Consider the following 24636-nt stretch of genomic DNA (forward strand, 5'->3'; position numbering starts at 1 on the left):
GCCTTACTATGCATAAATGATGAAATGAATTATATAGTTAGAGTAGTATTTAATACAGACTTCTAAGACTCACATGTCTTACTCCATAGCCCCTTTCACTAGAAGAAAACAAAATGCTCTCTGCACCCCAATCCCACCCAGGGCTCCACAGACAGGGCTTTGACCACAAACACACAACTGCTGGGAATCACATAAATTAAATACATTTAAGAAAAAGAAAAAGATACCAAGACTCAAGACTCTGCCCCATGTTTCTCAACGGTATTATCAGCCTGTTCTGAGTCTAATTCAGGACACAGCCAGGGTGGTCAGGGCATAGCCAAGGAGCTTACCGGCATGAAGGTAGCAGATAAGCAAACAGCACCAGAGGCAGAACCTGCAAGGCACTCGCTCTGCCAGCATGACAAATATGGACCTTGGCAAAGCAGGGGTGAAACTCGGGGGTACTCCCCAAGGGCCAAACCGGGCTCTATAGCTGATGTCACCACAGCTATGACAAAAGGATATTCTATAGCTACAAACTCCTCAGGGGAAGGGTCTGGCTTTCCCAAAGCAGCTGTCACGAGGACATGATCACGTGATCTTTTCCAGCCACTTTTCCTCTGTCAGAGGAACATGATTTACATGAAAGCAGGCCCAAGAGCCAAAGAATCACTGTGGGAAGCCGGGAGAAAGGAAGATCCTAAGAAGGGAGGACAGGAGGAAGAACAGAGGGGTGTAATACCTCAGGAAACTCCAGTAGCTTTCTTGTTGAAAAAAAAACATTTCTTACCTTTTGAACAAATCTTGCAGCAAATGGTGTCTTTGGGCAGGTGATCCAACCAAGGGAAAGTAGCAGAGGCCAGGAACAGGGTACTGACACCAAACAACTATTCTGCAGAATGTGGCAGAAACAAAAATCTCCCCAACCACAAACAGCCCCAAGTTATCTATAATCATCTTCACTCAGGACAGAACTGTTTAGGTATCACTTACTATTCTCTATATTCTACTTGACTTGAAGCATATGCTACACTCTCTAGACCACTCTCATGAGTTCAAAAGCTACACTCCGTGGTACTGCCATAAAAGGAACCCCTTCTTCTAGATTATTAAAGACGTGTACATCTTCACGAACAACAGTTTCTTTTTTTAACTCCTTCAGGGTAGGTTTGGAGGAGAGGATAGGGTGTACAATACTGTTAACTGCATCCAGCAATCGAATAACAGGGCCCAGAAACAAGGGGTTAATTCTCCAAAGGAACAAATATCAATACTACCTGTTCCTGACATACTAATACAATGTCCCTGAGAACGTCTCAGATCTCATTCTGAGGCTTTAGCAGAATTCAGGTAGCATCAGAAATTCAAGAATAGGATGGAACCATGATATATAAAAATATAAGAGCTAGGCAAAAAGTAAGAAACCTGGTCCAATCTTTCATTTTATACTCAAGGAAACTTGAGACCCAGGAAGGTGAAGCAAATCGCCTGATGTCCACAGCAAATCACAGACAGTCTCAGGGTTCTGGACACCCGGCTAAGGGGACATTTTGTCCCACCTAAAGTCCAGTCTAGAAAAGCTGCCTGTAGCTCAGGAGTTCCTTGACAAGGCAGCCGGGTGGTAAATTTAGAGATTAGATTATTTTTTTCCTGACTGAAAATAATCAACATATCTGGCATTACATACACGGATTCCCTTCTATGACTGTTGTCAGAAAAAACTGTGCAAGATGTGGAAATGAGCAAAACATAGATTACTGGGTATGCTGTCCAGTGTGCCCTTCCAGGCTGTCTGTGTATCAGTGCCTTTCAGCTATTTTCCTGTAAGTTGTAGGAAACTAATAGTAATACAAGTGATTCTTGTCTATAGAAATGAAAATGAATGTTGTCCTCTCCCTTTCCCAAGGAGCTGGTTTTGCAAATTAATTTCAGCATTCCTGATTGCCAATATAGATGTCTGCTTTCTGAATTCTCCATGGAACCACGGTTCTCTCATTAATTAATGAATTCATTAAAATCTTTAACACATGTTCATTTTATACCTGTATAGTAGTGATGATTTTGCCATTAAAAATTATTATCCTTTAATACTGAACAAGGGCTTCCCTGGTGGCGCAGTGGTTGAGAGTCCGCCTGCCGATGCAGGGGACACGGGTTCGTGCCCCGGTCTGGGAGGATCCCACATGCCGCGGAGCGGCTGGGCCCGTGAGCCATGGCCGTTGAGCCTGCGCGTCCGGAGCCTGTGCTCCGCAACGGGAGAGGCCACAACAGTGAGAGGCCCACATACAGCAAAAAAAACCAAAACCAAAAACAAAAACAAACAAACAAACAAAAATACTGAACAAAAACACTGTTTCTAAAAAGTGACAAATTCTCCCAGTAGCCAACTCTTAACCACTAAGAGTAGCTGAAATGTTGAGATTAAAAAGCTTTAGGGCCTCAGACAGATATACCAAATTGCTTTAGATACAAAAGCATGAAACTTCCCATTTTCAGTATTCCTGATTTTGGGTAGATCCTCAGAAATATCCAGGTGAGGTACAATTGATGCTCCTTATTTCCAAGAGGCCTTGGAGTCAGATAGCCTGGGTTTGTGGTCCATTTCTTACAAGCTTGTATGATTTGGGGAAATTTCCTTAACCTCTTTTTTTTTTTTTTGGTAACTCTTTTTATTATGGTAAAATACATATAATATTGATCATTTTAGCCATTTGAATTGTACAATTCGGTGGCATTAAATACATTCACAATGTTGTTGTAATCTTCACCGCTATCTATACCCGAAACTTTTTTTTTTTTTTTTTTGCAGTACGCGGGCCTCTGACTGCTGTGGCCTCACCCGTTGCGGAGCACAGGCTCCGGACACGCAGGCTCAGCGGCCATGGCTCACGGGCCCAGCCACTCCGCAGCACATGGGATCTTCCCGGATCGGGGCACGAACCCATGTCCCCTGCATCGGCAGGCGGACTCTCAACCACTGCGCCACCAGGGAAGCCCCCGAAACTTTTTTTAATCATCTCAGTATAAACTCTGAACCCATTAAATAGTAACCTCCCATTCTCTCACCCCCACAGCCCCTGGTAACCTCTATTTTACTTTTATGTCTCAATGAATTTGCCTATTCTAGCTACCTCATATTAAGTGGAATTATATAATATTTGTCCTTCAGTGTCTGGCTTATTTCACTTAAGCATAATGTTTTCTAAGTCCAGCCGTGTTGTGGTATATATATCAAAATTTTATTCCTTTTTATGGCTGAATAATATTCCACTGTATGCAGACACCACAGTTTGTTTATCCATTCATCTTCTGATGTACACTTTGGTTGTTTCCATCTTTTGGCTACTGTGACTAATGCTGCCATGAACACTGCTATTGTTTGAGTTCCTGCTTTGAACTCTTTTGGATACATACCTAGAAGGAGAATTGCTTGGTTACACGGTAGTTCTACATTTAAGTTTTTGAAGAATTGATGGACTATTTTCCACAGCAGCTGCACCATTTTACACACCCACCAGCAATGCACCAGGGTTTCAATTTCTCCACATCTTCACCAATGCGAGGCTTTTTATTTTCCACTTTATTTTATTACAGCCATCATACTAGGTGTGAAGTAATATCTCATTGCAGTTTTCATTTGCATTTATCTAATGACTAACAATGGTAAGCATCCTTCCATCTGTTTATGGGCCATTTGTCCAATCTTCTTTGGAACAAGTGTCCATTCAAGTCCTTTATTTTTGAACTGGGGTGTTTTTTGTTCGTTGAGTTATAGGAGTTCTTTATAGATTCTGGATATCAATCTCTTATCAGACATTTGATTTGCAAATATTTCCTCCTATTCTATAGGTTGTTTTTTCTTACTTTCTTGACTGTGTCTTTTGATACACTAAAGTTTTTAATTTTGATGAAGTCCAATTTATCTGTTTTTTCTTTTGTTACCTGTGCTTTTGGTGTCATATTCATGAAGCCATTGCCAAATGTAATGTCATGAAGATTTTCCCCAAATCTTTTATGCCAGGAGTTTTATAATTTTAGCTCTTATGCTTAGGTCATTGATCAATTTTTAGTTAACTTTGGTATATATAATAAGGTAAAGGTCCAAATTCATCCTTTTGCATGTGAATATCCAGTTTTCCCAGCAATCATTTGTTGAAAAGACTTTCCTTTCCCCACTGGTCTAGGCATCCTTATTAAAAATCAACTGACCATGTATGTGACGCTTTATTTCTGTGCCCTCTATTCTATCCCATTGGTCTATATGTCTGTCCTCATGCCAGTATCATACCAGCTAATTACTGTAGCTTTGTAGAAAGTTCAAACTCGGGACATGTGAGCCCTCCATTTTGTTCTTTTTTAAGATTGTTTTGGCTATTTGGAGCCCACTGCAATTCCACATGAGCTTGAGGATCGGCTTTTCCATTTCTCTGAAAAAGGATATTGAAGTTTTGGAAGAGACTGCATTGAATCTGTAGATCTTAACAATGTTAAGTCTTCCTATCCATGAACACAGGATATCCTTCCATTTACTTAGATCTTTAAAAATTTGTTTCCAGCAGTGTTTTGTAGTTTTCAGCACACAAGTCTTTCACCTCCTTGGTGAGATTTATTCCTAAGTATTTAAGTCTTTCAGATGTTCATTGTAAATGGAACTGCCTTCTTAATTTCATTTTCGGACTGTTCATTTCCCTAATCTCTTTAAGCTCCATTTCCTCATCTGAAAAGAGAGAAATGGTACCTACACTTCAAACAGTTGTTATAGGGATAATGGATATAGGAGACATAGGAATAATGAAAGCATAGTATAGCTACTGAAGTTAGACTTGGAGCTGTTCAGCCTAGATTAAAATCTTGACTGACATTTACAACCTGTGAACCTTGGGGAAGTTATTGAATCTTCTGTGCCTTAATTTTCTCATCTGTAAAATGGGCCTAAAAACAATACCTATCTTACAGGGTCATTAAAGGAATAAATGAGTAAATACATGTAAAATGCTTAGGACAGAGTCTAGCAAATAGCAGGAACTTTATAATGACAATTAGCCTTCCTGCCTGGATTACCACGTAGCCTTCTAATTTGGTTTCTCTATCTAGTTTCCTACTATCCCTTTTATTCACTACTTGTAAATGAATCTTTCTAAATCACTACTCTAATTACATCATTTCCAGACTTAAAATCCTTACTAGTTTCTCATTACAAATTAAGCAAATTCTTAACTTCTAAGAGGTGCATCCAAGATCTACCAACATATAGTGTCAAATTACCTTTCTAATCATAGTTCCCACTGGAATCCCTTTTAAACTGAAGGAGTAACCACCACCCAGGAAACGACTAACATTTATGGAGCAAAATCTTGGGTAAGAAACTGCGCCCTAGATTCCCTATTTGTAAAATGTCAGACTAGATGAACTCTAATCCTACCATACCAATTCATCACAGTGCCTTATACAATATAGGTATTGAATTATGGTCTGGTGAATTAAGTTGAATTTGGCTACTGCGGTTTTTTTTCCATTTTATTGGAGTACAGTTGATTTACAATGTTGTGTTAGTTTTAGGTGTACAGCATAGTGACTGGCTATTGCATTCTTAAATCTTTTTTTTTTTTTTGCGGTACGCGGGCCTCTCACTGTTGTGGCCTCTCCCGTGGCAGAGCACAGGCTCCGGATGCGCAGGCTCAGCGGCCATGGCTCACGGACCCAGCCGCTCCGCAGCATGTGGGATCTTCCCAGACCGGGGCATGAACCCGTGTACCCTGCATCGGCAGGCAGACTCTCAACCACTGCGCCACCAGGGAAGCCCTTGCATTCTTTTTTTTTTTTTTTTTTTTTTTTAGTTTCTGCTTTATAACGTAATGAATCAGTTATACATATACATGTTTCCATATCCCCTGCCCTTGCATTCTTAAATCTTAATAACATCTATGGACAAATGACAAATCACCAAAACACTTAATCATTACTTTGATTTGCCAAGAAACTATCAGGTCTTTAATACTGGCTTTGTCAAGTAAATATAAAGATTTTTAATAAATGAAAATTAAGTATGTGACAAAATTATTACCGAATGATTAAAATTTTTTCTTGAAAGTTGAATCCAATCACACTGGGCTCCTGCATCCTGAAGAAGCATCAAAATGAAACTTACAGATTGGCTGCACTATATTTGTGTGCTGGGCGTAGGAGGTGTATTACTAGGTATATTAACAGGTAGTTGGCAGAGAGGTCGTGTATGAACGAATGAATGGGAATACTGTTTACATCTCAATTCCTCAGCATACATGGGTATGTAAACATGGATCCAGACCCCATTTAGGCATGAAGCGAGATTTGTATGGCTGCAGTTATAAAACTACTTTTTTTAAAAAAAAAAACAAGTCTACTTCACAAATTTAGATGAGATGCTGAGATTATAAGTGGCTTTGTTATTTCTTACAAGATAATAGAAATATGTGCCTCAAAGCTAAATTGACCATAGATAAAAAGCATTTGAGAGCCTTCTCTTAGGAAGGCAGAAAGGGGAAAACAAAATATCTAAAAACAAATCAGAGAAACCTGAATATTTTCAACTATATAATTTGTCTGTCAGTTTCAGGTTAATCTTTTCCAAAAAACCATCTTCCCAGCCAGAGGAAGTGTGCTACACGCAACTGAGATTCAAGTTACTGACCCTGGCTGCCAAAGCATTTGTGCCCGCATATTTTCAATCTGTTTTTCTTTCTTTCTTTTTTATTTTAAAGGAACTAGTTGTAATGGGGAAATCTGTGGATCAAATGCCCAGAAAAACCTTCATGCTAGCAATAAAATATTTTAAGTCCTTTCTGCCAATATTTTCTTTATTATTTTGGGGATGATAATACAACCTTAACATTACCAAATACATTTTCTTTCAAGTTTACCTACTAAACATTTCTATATAGTAACTGTTGAGATACAGATGGACATTAGGATTGTGAACCATTTCTCAATTTTAGTAATAGTTATCTATTCATAAAAATAAAGAACATCAAAAAAGGTATCTGGAAAACATTTTTTTCCATCTATTTACCTATTCAAATCAATTCTGAGATGTAAATAAATGACCATTTTATCTAGATTTACTAAAAGTAATTTTTAGAAGCTACAATATTTATAATAAATAAAATGAAGCTTTCAATGATCAAGTCAATGCCTCTACAGCACTTTAAAAACCAGCATTTATCCTACATCTAAAAATTATTTGTTTATATATCTATCTCCCCCAGTGGACTACATACTTGTTAGAAGTTCTCTTTCATCTCCTTCCCAGAATCCAATCTAGAACCCAGCATACCAATAAGTATTCAGTGACTGTTAGCTGACTCACTTACTGAATAAATCAGTATTATACAAAGGTCCAAGACATAAGACCCTAACTTTATACCAGACAAGAGAGCGTGTACCGTCTCCCAGGGTTTTTTTTTTTGCATTAATAAATCTCATTTCCTGTGTTAGAGATTCAGAAAATAGTCTTGGAGAATTACTTGGATTAGCAGTTAAGATGCAGACACCCTCTGTAGTATTTTTTTTGTAGTATTTTTTAAAAGTATTGTTTTACTATCTTGTAACTTAAGGCTGGTTTTGATAATATATGTCAGTGACACCCAAAGGCCACTGTATCTTCCTATATGATTCATTAACTGGAACAATGACTTTTAAATTTTTAGACAATATTTGATTTTCCTGTTTCCAAATAGAGTTTAAATAACAAACGTTTGTCTCCTATCATACGTAAGTAGGATTTTTCCTTTATTACAGCTTCCTTCCAGTCTACATAGGCAAACAAATCTCTTAAACCAGGCCAGTATTGAAGAGGGAACAATCAGTAAATCAGCATAAATGTCAGAACAGAATATCTTCATGACACTGGCAGTATATACCAATCTAACACTTTCATCTCAAATTTGACCACTTGATTTTAGACGTTTGGACACAACATGCTGCCTAATATCCCTACAAATGCAAAGGATTTAGCATAGAAAGTCTTAAGCTAAATTTAATTAGATCTTGGTTTGCAAAATCCAATTAGCTGTAACAGAACCCTACAAACCCCCAAAGCTTTAGAATCAGCAAGCCAGGTAGGTGCCCTGGTACTAAAACTCTCTCTGAAGTCCATATTCCTTAACAGTTAACCTTAGTTGTTCCTTTGACTATTAGAAAATCTTATTTGTCCCGAGTCACTAATACAATCAAAGGAAAGATAAGCATGAACAGATGAAGCAAGACTTTAAATACTAAAAATGCAAAATGAATCAACACTTCTTAGCCCTATCTGTGCAACCTGGGTCTTTAATAAGAAATCAGCTTAAGTTTGATGGATGGATACTCAATAGCACACACTTAAATGCTGGCTTAGAAAAATCCTTCTGATAATAAAGCATCTTAGATTGTGATGACTATTGAACTGCTACAGCCTTTTAAATCAGTAAATTCTGTAAGGATGTGCAGAAATTCTCAAAGTCACTGCTTAAAGATTAGGAAAATGTAGGCCAATTTAAATTCGGCCCCCATAACAACACTAAAACTGTGGCTCATCACACTGTATTCAAAGACCTCTTAACATCAGACGTAGGCGTTTCTTCAGAAACTAAAAATCTGACTTCTGAGTATTATTATAACAATCTAAAATAAACAGCCCAAGCATCTGGTCTGTGGTTTTTGGGTTCAGAGGCAAACACACAAATTACTCTCTCTTTTTTGTTCTAACTCTAGCCAGAAAGGAAGATATGGAATTTAGGTTAAAATGTTTGAGGATTTTTATATGTAACTGGAACCAAGTAATAAGAAATGACTCAATTATCCTCACTTTATTAAAAACAGCTAACAAAGTTTTTATGTCCCCAAACAAAACAAAACAAACAAGAATGTCAACAAAATCCACATTAAAAGCTGACAAGTAAAGGTTGCTTCCGTTGTTACTAAAGAATCATTCATTTGCTTGTGGGTCTTATTAAGCTTTTCTCCCCTGGAGGCCCACCCAACAGTTACACAGCTATTCTAAACTGTTCCGGCAGCACAGAAATTTCCACTCTCTATTAACAACCCAAACCACAGGTCTTCTTTAAAACTCTAAACAAACGATTTCAATCTTCAGGAATGGGGGTTGTATTAATAGAAATGAAATGTATAATAACCTTCTTTAAAATAAGTAAAAAAAAAAAAAAAATCTGTGAGAGCCAGCCTTCAAGATGGTCCCCAATGATCCCTACTCCCATGGAATGCCATCTCTCACAGGGTTGGTCTGTATGATGAACGGAATGTGGCAGAATTGAGGATTATAAAAGCCTGCAGCTTCTGTCTTGGGCTCTCTGTTTCTCCCTTTTGCACAGCACACTCTCTGGGGAAGCCAACAGCCGTGTCCTGAGCCTAGGAAGAGGCCTAAGTGGCGAGAACCTCAACATCTGGCCAACAGTCAGCAAGGAACCCAGGTTGCTATGAGATATTGTGACTTTAAGAAGTGTTTCTCATCTGTATCTGCCCATCACCCAGGCTCACGGTTCCCAAAGCCTTTAGAATATCCTAAGTGTCGACAGTGATAAAGCTGTCTTTTGTTATGTGAATGAGGTGACTTTTAGGGGCACCTAGGATGGGTGCTGGTTGCCAGGAGATTAGAGGGTTGAAACTTTCTGTCCCACCCACTGGTATCGAGGGAGGGGGGAAGGGTCTGAGGTTGAATCAGTCGCCACTGGCCAATAATCTAGTCAATCATGACTAAGTAACAAAGCCTCCATAAACCCCCCAAAGGACAGCTTTTTGGTCCATTTTTGGAGAGCTTCCCTGTGCCAGGGTGCCAGGCCCCAGGCTCCACGAGGACGTGGTCTCCTTTGTTCCAGATCTCACCCTATGTAGATGATTCGTATCCTTTAATATCTTTTTATAATAAATTGGTAATCTAGTGGGTAAAGGGGGGAATCTCCTGAGTTTGGTGACACGTTCTAGCAAATTAAGCCCGAGGAGGGGGTCGTGGGAAACTCCAATTTGAGCCAGTCAGTCCAAAGTACAGGGAATGACCCTGGTGTATGACCTGCCTCTAGTGGAGGGCAGTCTTGTGAGACTGAGCCCTTTGCCTGTGGAATCGGATGCTGTCTCTAGTTAGGTAAGTGTCAGAATTGAGTTGAATTCTTAGACACCCAGCTGGCATCCCAGAATTGCTTGTTGGTGTGGGGAAGCCTCCACATACATGGTGGAATTGGGTGGGTCTCGGAACCCTTTTCAGCTAACAGCCATATCAGTGAGCCTGGAGGCAGATCTGCCCTGAGCTGAACCTCCAGTTGGCTGACAGCTTGACCAGAACCTCACAACTACCCAGCTAAACTGCTCCTGGATCCCTGACCCACAGACACAGTGAGATGATAATCGCTTGCTAACTGATTTACTAAGTTTTGGGGTAATTTGTTACATAGCATTGAATAATGTAAAATCCAAAAGATAAAGGGACAGATCCTGCAACAGTTAGAAGACTGCTCCAAGAAGTCAAAGACAAAAGAATTTAGCAAAAAGTTACACAAAGCTCAGAGGTTACTTCCTGAAAACATTATATATAGTATTTTCCATTAATATAAGAAATTCATGACATTAGACAAGAGAATGGATATGCTTCAGATTTGGCGATGACTAGTAGGAAAAAAAAAAAAAAAAAGAGCTGAAAGGATCAAAAACACTTGTTTCTCCTGCAGGAACAGCTTCCTGTTTTGGTTACAAAGAAGTCATGCTTAAAATAACCATGGTAAAGCATGCTGAGGGTCTGAGAAGTCAATGGCAGGAAGCCACAACAAAGAGACCTGAATGCAGCCCGACAGAATATGATTCCTCCGGAGAAAAGGACCCAAGAAAGGCGAAGGAAAAAGCTACCCTAGCAAATGAGTGGGAGGTAAAGTGAGGAAGGCCCATCAGAATGCGGCTCTCCTCTCAGCATCTGCCCCCCACCCCCGCCCCGCTCCAGCAACGAGCAGACTTGCTGAAGTGGCAGGCAGGATACCTCTCCTCCAGCTGGCATGCTCTTGCTGACAGCCAAGAGTGTGGTGACCCAGGAAAATTAAGCTAATGAAGGAGGAGAATCGTGCTGTAAACTTTGAATATTTTATTTTGATGCATTTTAAACTGTGAAGTCTGGAAAGGATACACCAAAAATTAAGGATATTATATCTGCCTGTTTCCACTATATTAGGATGATTTCACTGTCCTACATAAGGCAAACATATCAGAGAAACAATACATGTCGAAATGCAACTCACTCAAACTGGGATCCAGACTGAACTAGAGAAACTCCTAGAGTTAGATCTGTGGTCTAGCCAGCCCAATGTTTTGTGGCCAGTGGGGGCCCACGGCATCTATCATGAGAGGATAGGCATGTTTTCACTGACATCAAATCCTAATGCTTGTGACTCATACCACCCAACCACTTAGCCCTTTTTCCAATCTACAGCTTCTGTTTTCTTATGGACTGGGAAGTAGACAGCTAAGTTTATAAAGATGTGTTTGTTAACAGAGTCAAATAGGCAAGGCTTAGTGTTTATTGGGGAATTCTGTGAAAGGACTTATGAATCAAATCAGAGTCAAACCAGACAGCTGCTGAGAATCCTACTCAACTAAGATTTTATAATAGTCAATCAAGTCACCCAAAGGTATGAAACAAAGGCTATAGAGACTGGTAATTCTTCATAGGCATTTTTTCTACCTCCTTTGTCTATCGTCACTATTTCTATTCAACATCTTCCTGGAGGTCCCTGCTAGTTCATTAGGAAAGAACCGAAATAAAAGGTATAATGATCAGAAAGGAAAAAGTAAAAACTGACATTATTTGCATTTGTGATAACTGATGTTATATGTAGAAAATCCAAGAGTCTACAGTAAGAATTAATAAGTCAATTTGGCAAGTTTGCTGGATACAAGTCAATGTAGTATTCCCATATACTAGCAACCAAAAAAACTAGAAAACTAAAAATTAAAAATACTATTTATAATGATACACACACATAACACACACATACAAGGATCAATTAACTAGGAATATATTCAATATCTAAAGAAAAATATGCAAAAGCTCACCACTGAAAACTATTAAAACACTTAAAAACATTTATTAAGACAAATAAATGAAGCTAGCCATGAACTTAAAGACTTGATAATATCAAATTGTCAATTCTCCCCAAACTAATTTACAGATTCAATGCAATCACAATCAAAATATCAGAAGGTGTTATTTATTTATTTACTTATTTATTGGTAGAGATTGACAAGCTGATTCTAAAATTAACACAGATATTTGATGGACCTACAATAGCCAAGGCAATCCTGAAGAAAAACAAACCTGGAGGATTTACACTACCAGGTATCAAGACCAAATGAGATACAGTCATTCTTGAAACTGTTTGATGCTGCCACTGTAAATTTCATCCAAAGTACCCACCACCCACTTACCATAAGTCAGCTAGTTTAATTCATTTTTCCTTTAAGTGTTTATCTAAGATCTCCATAAGATAACCACATACATATTGCTTCAAGTGACATTTAAAAAGCTTATTCATAATAACATCTAACACACTTCATTAATAACTGTTAAACCTGTTAATTTTGTCTCTTTTTTTCCTAAGCAATTTTTCAGGTGACTTCGATGAGAACAGTTAAGAAACTAACATCTTGAGGTATATTAAGTTTAATGTAGCTTCTCCAATGAATACCATATTTTTCAAAAATAATTGAGAGCGCTCCATATTCTGAGAAACTTTATAAAGATTGGTTATAAAGTGAATCTTTCTTTGCTGAGGATAATTTTTGAGGAAAAAAATCTCACTAGATATTAACTGGACATAGATGGTACATGAGTGACTGAACAAATGGACATACACCTAACTCTTTAGAGAGAAACAACCAAATCTGCAAAACTGAATACATGGAACATGTGTGTCCTTGGCTAAAGGCAGGCAAAAGCAGAATAAAACTTTAGCCGCAAACTTTTATCTTTCAACCCAACTAATATCCCAGAAAGGAAAAGGGCAATTCAGAACACACTAATAACATACAGAAAAACATAGGCAGTGCTGCTTTTATGAAGTAATTCCCATACTTTATAGGGAAGTGACCGAAACCATAAATATTCCTCCTCTAACACAAATCAATTGGAAATCTCACCCGCCTTTTAAACTCTGTTATTTGTTCTGACAGTTAAGACCCCACAAACACAAAGACAACTGTTCACAGACCAGTATTTCTGGGCCTACTCCAGAAAGTTAGTTCGATATGCTGAGGTTTCTGCCTGTCTTGTGGCCTGAAATTACTTTTCTTCCTGGCAGCAACTCTAGGTCCAGCAATACTTTTAACATTAAAAATAGCTCCCTCACTGCATTACTTGAAATTTCTAAAACAACTTCTATTTTAGACTCTAATTTTACGTAATTCATTTCTTAATGAGAAACTTTCAGTTACTAAGCTAGCTGCATTTGAACTTTGTGGCATGAGAACCCAATAGAGACTTTTTTTTTGTAGAAATTTTTCTTTTGGTTTGGTTGAGGTCATAAACATCAATTCAGAATACCTTATAATTATTTTACTAAAATCTGGAGGAGAGTCACCTACAGTAACTCCAGGGTGTCTTACAATGTAAGACCCAGCTTGGAGTCCATGTATCTCTAATAAAGAACTACAATCAAAATCATCCTCTCAAGAGACAAGTACTTGTCCTAATTATTTATTCATATGGGTGTCCTAGGTAATATCTTAACCACCTAAGTCTGCTTAACTATGTTATCTTTTACGATTTGTTCTGTGAATCATGGATTAAAAAATAAATAAATAAATGTTACCATGAAACACTGGATGTTCTCACACGGTTCACAAGCTGAACAAGTTCTTGCGTATTTCTGGGTTACCTTTAAATAGCTAATGTAGTCACAGATGTTATTAGAAATATGCTAATGGATGTGTAAGCACTGTATAACTATGGAACGCTTCTCTTAACATCAAATCCCTCTGACTGTGTTATTATAAATTCCAAAATAAACTGTCTAAATCCTAAACACAATTTTCAAAATGTGTTAACCAGATAAACTCATTTCACTCTCTGCCTTTCTATTACATCACAGACAAGAACAAAAGGACACAGGCTCGGGTGCCAGAGGCCACAGCACGAAGGGAATGTTCTAAGAATAAAAAGGGGAAACTCATGAGGATCTAGCCCTTATATTTAGAAAGGGAAAAAAGAGAAAAATACATTAGTTCTACACCGTCACTGTCAGCTACACTGAGTGACACAATTCTTAATAGGCTATCACTCACCTAGGGTACTTTTAAAAATTCAGATTTCTGAAAATGGTGGTCTGAACATGTGTTTATCTTTAAACTTCCTCTCCAAATCCTATTAAAATGACAAGAAACAAACAAACAAAAAGGATAAACCCACAAGAACAAAAAGAGTACGAAAGAAGAGAAGAGATGCTGACAACATTTTGGATAAGCGTAAGTAGATGGGCAAGAAGTAATAAACACTTAGCAGGCTAGAAAATGTGGAAACTTGAATGTCTGTGAGGGCGGGGGTGCGGTGGTTATCCACAAAGGCTCAGGAATTTGAGGTACTCCTGAAAAGATGGGTGAGAAGTGGGACTAAAGACAACAAGTTTTTTAAGTCTGTGTAAGAAATAATTATGGGTTTAAGATCCCTCTCCTATTCCACATAACAAGGGCCCTCCCCCTCCCCAATTCAACAGAAGGTGGGAGGATCACTCTCTGGAGAGATGAACCAGTGAGGCTCTAGGCACAGTGCGAGCAGGGGTGAAGCACATGTGAGGAAGAGGAGGACTGCGGAAAGTCTACTCTTTGGATAATACTGCGGTTGAATGTACTGCGCTTAGCAATAGAAGGAGAAGCAGGGAAGATGTTTAACTGCATCTGCTCTACTGAGCTTACCACAAATTATATGGTTTGTGATACGGTTCTTCAGCCATATTCGTCAATGTCCTTTCTAGAAAGAGCTATAGAAATGGTAGAACATCTAATAAGTCTCTTTACTATGAAAGAGTAAAGAGATTCTCTACTACTCAAGTCATGTGTGTGAAAGCAAATTTTGGCAACTATGCAGCAGCAATGGACTAGGGCAAGAAGTTAAGACATTTTAACTGGGCACCGAAGAAAATGTCCACATGTCATTAACTTGAGGAATAGACTCCTTCCCTTTTTTTCCTTGTCACCACCTCCACAATTATTTTTCAAAGAAAAAATAGTCTAAATTACATCTTAAATGTGTACCTATCAAAGAAAATGTGTGAGAAAAACAAATATTACACATGAAGCTATTCCACAGAACCAAGATCTGCCCTTGCAGTACTTGGACAGCTTGGATTTTTTTTTTCTCTTTTTTTTTCTTTTTACTGTTGTAGCAACTTTCTATGTTATAAATATTGAATGACTTAACAATCTGGATCAGAAGGAAAAATGAGAACGCCAGAACCCAAACATAAAGTGTACCATCATTACAAAGCTGGAGAAATAATATCCCTAAAACATTAATACTAAGTATTATTCCTGCTAAAACTCTGTGTTATTTGTAGAAAAGAATCCTCTTGATAAAATACATCAACCATTAAGTTTTACTTACCCACTGGATGCATTTACCAGTGGAGAAATATGTGCCATTGCTCCAAGGACCACCCCACACTATCCCTCCACATCCAACTTTTTTCGCCATTTACCCCTAGCCACCAAGCCTGTGGGCACCAGATCAAAGTCACAGACCTTCTCCCTCAGCCACATCGGGACGGTCCAACCTGGCCTCTCTGTGCTGTCCCTCTGCCACCTTCACAGCAACAGCTCGGCAAATGGCCCCCAGCTTCCTGTCCAGAGAGCGAACCCCTGCCTCTCTGGTGTACCTGTCATCAAAGAAAAATATTTTATTTTTGGCTAAACGCCACCTGTAAAAATAGAAGTCATGTAATTAACAACTATCCTAAAGGAAGTGTACATTTAAAAGTTTATTACAGTTTCTTGTTTATTTTTATTTTTTTTTTTGCGGTATGCGGGCCTCTCACTGTTGTGGCCTCTCCCGTTGTGGAGCACAGGCTCCGGACACGCAGGCTCAGCGGCCATGGCTCACAGGCCCAGCCGCTCCACGGCATGTGGGATCTTCCCAGACCGGGTCCCGAACCCGTGTCCCCTGCATCGGCAGGCGGATTCTCAACCACTGCGCCACCAGGGAAGCCCCTATTACAGTTTCTTGAGTACTAACTGCCTCATCTTTAAAAATTCCTTCGTAAAGTATTCTTATTTCTTAAATATTCAGAGTATTTCTGGCTACAACTTTTCCTTTTATATAGAATATCTTGGACCATTACGCTATACTTAAAAATGAATTATTGGTTCTTCAATTTATAGCGCCAAAGTAAATTTAGCAGCACATAAAACATGATTTACTCCTTGATGATATGTGTAAGTGCTTTCTTAAAATCTGTCGATTTAAGAAAATTCTGATAAATTTATTATACATGAAACATTGCTGAAAGAATCAGAAAAATAATTTTTTTCCAAGCTAAAGCAAAAATAATTTGAGACAGAAATCTAGTCTTTACCTGGAACTGTGCTAATTACCTCTATTTAGTGTCTTTTCAGTGTAGAGACTTCTAAAGAAAGAAATATGCTAATGACGCAAGCATTGTGGTATAGTGCAAAAGGTTCTAAATGTGGTTAAGCAGAGCTGTCTTAAAAAACATATATGTTAGACTCAAATTCCATAAGCCACTCATAATCCTTTATACAGTATAATCATTTTTGGCCACCCAGCTCTGGATGAGTTTGAATGGACAGCATCAGCTAGAGAATGCAGTTTTATCTGAAAAACTGGATTTGATTAGGCAGTCAGACATATATTCAAGACTCTGGGGAAGCAGATTTTTTAAGTTCTGAGAAAAGACAAATAAAATTCTTGGCTAAACACTCTAAAGTAAAAAACTAATTTCAATCAAAGGAATAGGAAGATAAAGGAATAAAGTCCATATTATACAAATGCATGTAATTTCAGTGTGAAAGAAAATAGGGAAGCACTTTAAAAATAAACAAACCAACATGTAAAAACAAAAACAAAAACCCAATGTAGCTTCCTAGACAACTATTTGATGAGCTCAGATGAAAGGGTCTGGACAAAAGATGAAAGAGAAGGGCCTGAAGATGCTTACAGAGGGATTGTCTGAACATGCACAAATGGTACCAGGAAGTTCAGAATGAACTGGAGCTTGCCAAAAATAATAAGGACATCAACAACAAAAAAATACTTTTTTAGGTGTTTTAGAACAATTATGGGCTAGGAACTAATGCAGACAGTATAATATTAACAGCGACTGGAGGAACGTAGACACAACTGCTGGTTTGGTTTAGTAATTTTAAACCAAAAAAGGAAGAATCACCAGTGTCAAATAAGAATTGGTTAATGTTTCCTAACCATAACTAGATGATCATGAAGATGCTAATTTTCAGAGGACATAAAACTAACGTACTGGATGATAATCAAGATGAAAAAAAAATCAATTTGCTGCAATGGTAGCTGAAACTAACATGTATATTAAAATATACATAATTGTAAATGTCTACATCTGGGCTTTAAAAAATTCAACCCTATAAAGATGGAATGAGATAGACCAAGTGCAGCAGAAATTCAAAGAACTAAAGGTGTTGGGTAACTGTGCAATAGGCAAGAGGATAACCTGAAAAATCTAAGAATCTTGAGACACAGTCATAAAATAATACAGTCAGAATAAGAAAATCAGTGGTCTTCTTACACCGTGAACTGTTTAGGCTGTCTGAAACACTGAGTTCTGCTCTGGGTGTTTATTTTAAAAGAGACATTGACATCACAGGAATCATTCAGAAGAAGACTAATCAGGAAGGTGAAAAGTCTTGAAAGTGGGTCAAGAGGAATGGTAAAGAGAAGAGGAATATTTAGTCTGAAGAAGAGAACATTTATGGGATGTGGACTTGACAGCATTTTTTTTTTAATACCAGAAAGGCTGTACAAGGGAGGAATTAGATTCTAGGTGTACATACAGGGCAGAATGAGAAAACTATAGGGAGGTGAATATAAACACTCTTTTATAACAATTACATTTACTCACCAAGGAGTGGTTGGCAGTAAGCACTGCAATTCAAGCAGTCTAGTTACCCTGGGAGGTAAGGGGGACTAGATGACTTCTAAGACTTCCTTCCCTCCTCCCGAACATTATGGGTCTATGACTACAACACAGGAAAAGATGAAAAACACATGAAAGATGAAAATCTACGTCCTAAGTTGGGTAACTCACTAAATACCCCAAACTTGCCTGGAGTAGCAAATACCTGTGCTGTTTTCATAAAAATTAAAACTGCTCAGAGAAATTTCCTAATGTTCACAGCTTTTAATAGCTGATGTTTTGAGCTAACAAGTATATAAAAAAGAAATAATTCTCCAGGCAACAACTGGGAAATACAAATAGTGATTATTCTTCAAGTCATTAGTATTTAGTTCCAGATAAGCTATGAGTGGATATTTTTCTCTATCACTCATATTTTACAGATGGAGAAGCTATCAAAAAGGTTAAGTGACTTGTTGAAAGTTACCCAAAGACATGAGAGGTATTATCTGGAATAATGATATTTTTGGAAGACTCTGGCGCAGAAATCACCTACTTTATTTCCCCTGGCATTATCCACACAATAAATCACAAGTTAAGAAAAGGAACTCCTAGGTCAGATTGAGTCTTACTTGTTTCATAAGTAAATTTTTAAATGACTTCCAAATAGACTTCCTTAAGAAGGCTGGCTTAGATCAAAAAGCAGCCTGACTGGCCAAACTCTAAGTCAAAGTTCAAAACAGAGGGAGACTTCACTTCTTTTGAAAAAACAGTGGTTACTGGGAACGGGCTGCAGGAGGAGTCCTGGCAGCCTGACACAATTTGCCAGATGATGCAACAGACCTGCAATACTGAGCCAGGAAAACTGTGAGAGGCTATTGTAGATAGAAATTCTCAACAGGATATATTTTCCATTCAAACATGCAATCTATAAATCAGACTCAGCAATACTTGACTCATAATTTATGTGCTGCTTGCCATGGGCTTAACCACTTGGTAGCTAACTCGGGAAAATACCTTCTCTGTTGTTCTGGTGTTAATTCTGAAGATGAAAACACTAAGGATTTTTTTAAATCTCTCAAAGAGAAGAAAAGAAAATCTGAATAACTTAAAACTGATGTCTGAAAGTACCATCTCACTTCTCAGGAGAATTCAACTTTCAAGATTCTGGGACATAGGGCTTCCCTGGTGGCGCAGTGGTTGAGAGTCCGCCTGCCGATGCAGGGGACATGGGTTCGTGCCCCGGTCCGGGAAAATCCCACATGCCGCGGAGAGGCTAGGCCCGTGAGCCATGGCCACTGAGCCTGCGCGTCTGGAGCCTGTGCTCCGCAACGGGAGAGGCCACAACAGTGAGAGGCCCGCATACCGCAAAAAAAAAAAAAAAAAAAAAAAAAAAAAAAAAAAAAAAAAAAAAGATTCTGGGACATAAAAGGTGTCTCAATATTTTCCATGTTTTTGGTTGTTAAATTCATCGAATTAATCCCTTATATTGCAACAGTGGAAAAGTTGAAATTCTGGCTCAACTGAAGTCCTTAGTTAGCTATGAAGATACTCTAAATGCTTTCCCTGTGAACTTCTGCCTAATACAGAGCCCTGTGTAAATCAATAGTTATGGAAATGCTTGCTGGGAATATGTTGGAGAGAGAGAAATGGATGCTATGAGTTGCCAGTAAAATAGGAATCTCCTTTTTAGATTTGAACATTATTGAAGCCTCAGGATGGCTGACTAACCTGGTGATGATGTCGAGAGTAGTAACCTGAGGTATCTGAATCTGCTGAGGAGTCAGCCCATGCTGTTCCAGTTGCTTCGGGATCAAGTGCCTGTGGGCAATCTCTATCTTTTCCTCTTGTGTATACCCTGGAAAAGAAGAGATTTTGCTTTGTGATTATTCACATTGCTTCCACAGTGCCATGCTTCATTAATAAATCCAGCACAGATGCAATGGATCTTGGATTTAGAATGAATTTAAGTATGACTTCAACTAAGATTATAATCAGAATAAAGAAATTTAATCTCCAATCAATAATTGTTAAAATTTCCAACTTTTTCACAAACAAAACAAGTACTTACTAAATAAGCACAGTGTTCGAAAGTCTTCTGATTAAATGATATATCTCTCAAAGAAGAGAAAAAAAATCTCAGTTTCATTAACTAAGAGATAATTACCTCCTTAACTCAAATGTGAGTTTTTATTATTTAATAGGAAAATAATACATCCCTTTTCTTTAGCATAATTTGACACATAATTGAAAAAACTGACAGCAGCAACAACAGAGACCTCAATTAAGACTTCAAGGGAAGAGCTGCAAAGGAGCTATTTCCAGAACTCCGACTATAAACTTTAGCAACAAACAAAACAGAAACTAAGACTTCCCTATAAAAGTTTTATTCCTTACATGTTGGAATTATACATATAATTTATATATTTAAAAGACTTCATGGTCTTATCTACTTAAAAGCCTCAACGAGTATAAATTTACTTTGTCTTTAAAACAAATGTCCCCCACAATAATTGCCTCTTTCCATTTAACAAGCAAAAATTAAAAAGATGAATTGACAAGGCATCTTTTGAGTAGAAAAAGGAAATTAAAAACACCAGGAAAGCTAGAAGATAGGATAACCAAAACTGCAGAAGAAGGTGGCATCATATGTCCACCTCTGCAGCAGCTGCCCTGATTATTTCACTTCACGTTAGTATATCTTATGGATTTTGATTTGGAGTTTCCAGGCAATTGGATCTCATTATTTATTTATTTTAGTGTTATAAATAGGCACAAAGCAACTTTAAAATTCTCCACCATATTTTAAAATTAAATATAGGGACCTGCTGGGTTCGCAGATAACTAAGAAATCCAATTATCATTTACTGGAGGGTGAAAATATATTTCAGTTTAATATGAAATATATTTTTAGATTATACTCTATTTTTATTTTAAAAGATACCCACTGACATTTGATCTCTTCTAGGGAAAAATAATTCTGAGCAATTTAAATAAGGTGAAAACACTGGGATTTATTTAGTGTTAGTAACTAAAGGACTTTTTTTTACACACTCCAGTGAAGGGGAAGACATGGTAAAAAAAAAAAAAATTGTATATAACTACTTGACAGATTCAAGTAAAAATAAGAAGAATTTAAAAGCACCCTGTACTTTTATATAAAAATGAGGCCAGCTGTAATAAAGAGAAAGATTTAGGACGTATTTCTTAACAAGAATAAATGATTACACTTTCCAAGAGATGGTAAAAACTTCAAAATCTGATAGACAGGAAGCTACACTGGGTATGTAAAGACCTATTTTTGTGTTTTAGACACTTACTTTTAAAAAAAGAATTATTTTTATCTATAATTTTAGAAATTGCTTCAAAGAAGAATATCTTGTTTTCCATAAAAATGATCATTCTTGTATGCTAAATTAAAACTGAAAGTGTTATGTTGTATACAACGTACATACACTCTTGTCTGTCACGGTTAAAACAAACAAAATTTTGCAAAATTTTGCGGACTTTGAATCTACAATATATAAAAGCTGGTTTATATGCCAGATTCAGAACTTCTGAAGATCATACACTGGCAAATCAACTTTGTACTCAAAACTCCACAGCTTGACCAGTTTTAAAGAGTTATGCTCAGAAAAGCAAGAAATAGCTTTTTATTGATCAAAATCATTATTTAACAATCATTATTTAACAAAATAATGATTTTGTTTTCAAATCAAGTACCTGGCACCTGAATGATCTCCATTCTGTCCAACAAAGCAGGTGGAATAGTAGCAGTGGTGTTGGCAGTAGCTATAAAAAGAACTTGGGAAAGGTCAAAGGCCACATTTAGATAATGATCTGTGAAGTTATGGTTTTGTTCAGGATCCAACACCTGTGGGAGAACAATAAACATTTAAACAGATTCAGTAGTTCCAAAAGAAAGCTGTATAAATTAAAACATGATATTTCTGCTCAATACAGTTAGTTTGGGAAATACGGGGATAACACTAAAAACTAAATACTAAAACTAAAATTTTTTGAACATATGTAAGCACAAAGAAGGAAAAATTAGCCATTCAAGCTGTTCTCAAATCTACTAATGACTCACTGTGTGGCCATAAATAAGTTATCAATCCTGCAGAACAAGTTTTCCTCTTGGTAACACACCCTCTCTTACCTGCTATGGGAATATTAAGTAAACGTGTACAGCATTTTGAAATTCTTAGGTAACAGGTAAAATAATAATTAGTATATTCCTCCTCAAACATTATCAGAAAGTCTTTAACAGGTTTTTTTTTTTTCCTTTTGGTTGCATCACGGCATGTGGGATCTTAGTTCCCTGACCAGGGATCGAACCCATGCTCCCTGAAGTGAAAGCGTGGAGTCCTAACCACTGGACCGCCAGGAAATTCCCCTAACAGTTTTTAAAAAAGTAAAATCTTTCTGTTTATAATGAGCAAAATATTACTATCTCTTAAAATATGTTAGTTGGATAAATGAGATAATTTACCAATTAGGTTCTTAAAACGTTGAACAATTGTATGTTAAGGAGAATATATCTTCTTAGATTACTGCTCAAATGCTCCAAGTCGTAGGCACTCGCAGTGAAGAGGCCTACACTGGACTTAAAAGAAGGCAATGAGGGCTTCCACATGTTCTAACCTTCAACATGTTACCACTTTCACTTAGACTAGGTTAGTATAGATATAAATAGGCATGCATGCACAGGCAAAAAGGAAGCAAAATGACTAAAATACTTACCACTCACAATTTTACTATATAACTATCTTTTCCTTGCTTCTGATTCCCTTTCTAAAGTTTTACTTGTTTTTAAATATATCCACAGGTTAATTCGAAGCCCTTTACTCTTGAAAACTCTTGAATGTTTTTGTTAAACATTCATTGTTATTGGCAACTCAGTGTGTATCTAGAATACAATTCCTAGAAAGTTCTACTATTCATATTTTCACAAGACTTAATAATGTTTAATGTTATAAAAATGTTACTTTCAAGTCATCAAAGACAATTCTAATTATGCTCAGCATAAATTGGTTAAGTGTAATATTCCTGTCTACCAACTACCTGAAAACTGTTCACCTATGTATGGCAATCTTAGTTAAACCCACTGTCTAGTTAAATAAAAATCTATCATTTAATGGCTATAATTAAATTTAATACATACATGTTGGATATGTTACTGTTCAAGTGAAGTAATTTTTGTTTTCCCTTAAAATTTTAAGACACTGAGGTTTTGGTACATCCCTGGTGGTACAGTGCTTAAGAATCCGCCTGCCAATGCAGGGGACACAGGTTCAAGCCCTGGTCCGGGAAGATCCCACAAGCCACGGAGCAACTAAGCCCGAGGGCCACAACTACTGAGCCTGCGCTCTAGAGCCCGTGAGCCACAACTACTGAGCCCGCATGCCACAACTACTGAAGCCCGTGCGCCTAGAGACTGTGCCCCGCAACAAAAGAAGCCACCTCAATAAGAAGTCCACGCACCGCAACGAAGAGTAGCCCCTGCTTGCCACAGCTAGAGAAAGCTTGTGCACAGCAACGAAGACCCAACGCAGCCAAAAGTAAATAAATAAATAAATAAATAAATTCATTAAAAAAAAGACACTGAGGTTTTAAAAAGTAGAAAAATTAATAAAGCAAGGTTCCTGAGTTATGACTGAGGTCTTTTAAAGTATACTACAGGATACCTAGGTTATGAGGACAGAAAATCAGTGATGCCCAATTTGCCTACCTCTGTCTTTTGTTTAGGAAAATACAAAAAGATATGTAGAGTTTAAACAACATCAGAAATACTAATCGTTAGTCTGCCAGATAAAACGCAGATAAAAAGGAATCACTACTCAGATGAAACCTTACGGTAAACTGGTGAGTTCATGGAGGGACAAGAATTACAGTCAGAACTTTCTAGCCATCAAAGCTCCACTTTTCCCCCAAACTTCAGAGTCAGGGCTTCCATGGCCCAACTCACCCACATAAAAGAGCAGATTCCAAGAATGACCAGAGCTGTTTTTTCTCTTCTCCTGATTAAAAGGTATTTCTACATAAACCCGAAACTATAATTCCTACCTACGGAGTATGACTAGAAATGGTAACAGCTGTGATATGACATTTTATTCTTAGGGACGTGAAGTCAGAGGTGGGATAAACTCTGGGAAGAGGTGTACACTGAGAATTTTTCTTCAGTAAGTTTCTGGCAAGAGAAGAACTATAGATGTTTGTAGGCAATCCAGGAATATACTCCACTTATTACACATGATGTGGCAACTGTCATCTTTAAGTATGATAGTATGGTGATAATTTTTAAAAGTCTATATCTTTTAGGGATAGATGCTAAAATATTTATGAAAAGATATGATGTCTGGAATTTGATTCAAAATAAATAGGAGTGGGATGAGGGAGAATGGGTAGGAATAGATGAAATAAGATTGGTCATGAGATGGTAATTGTTAAAGGTGGGTTATAAGTTTTATGGTTCATTATCCTATTTTCTCAACTTTTGTTATGGTTGATATTTACCACAACAAAAAGTAAAAATAAATAAATAAAGTAA

The 24636-nt window shown here is 37.5% G+C and overlaps 1 protein-coding gene across 3 annotated transcripts in view; it reads right to left on the minus strand.

Annotated features, from left to right (window-relative positions):
* The window catches only part of LONP2 (lon peptidase 2, peroxisomal), a gene marked incomplete at its 5' end in the record, with an annotated part of 89345 nt that overhangs the window by 18383 nt on the left and 46326 nt on the right, over positions 1-24636 (minus strand). For 2 of the 3 annotated variants that reach the window (XM_079723898.1, XM_079723896.1), the window contains 3 exons: positions 15727-15860; positions 19818-19944; positions 21810-21960. In XM_079723898.1, coding sequence (XP_079580024.1) covers positions 15727-15860; positions 19818-19944; positions 21810-21960 — 412 coding nt within the window. Of the gene's footprint in view, positions 1-15722; positions 15861-19817; positions 19945-21809; positions 21961-24636 lie in introns of all 3 variants that reach the window. The other variant, XM_079723897.1, reaches the window with a different exon arrangement.

This window comes from Hyperoodon ampullatus (assembly GCF_949752795.1).
Source record: "Hyperoodon ampullatus genome assembly, chromosome: 18".
Taxonomy (NCBI): domain Eukaryota; kingdom Metazoa; phylum Chordata; class Mammalia; order Artiodactyla; family Ziphiidae; genus Hyperoodon; species Hyperoodon ampullatus.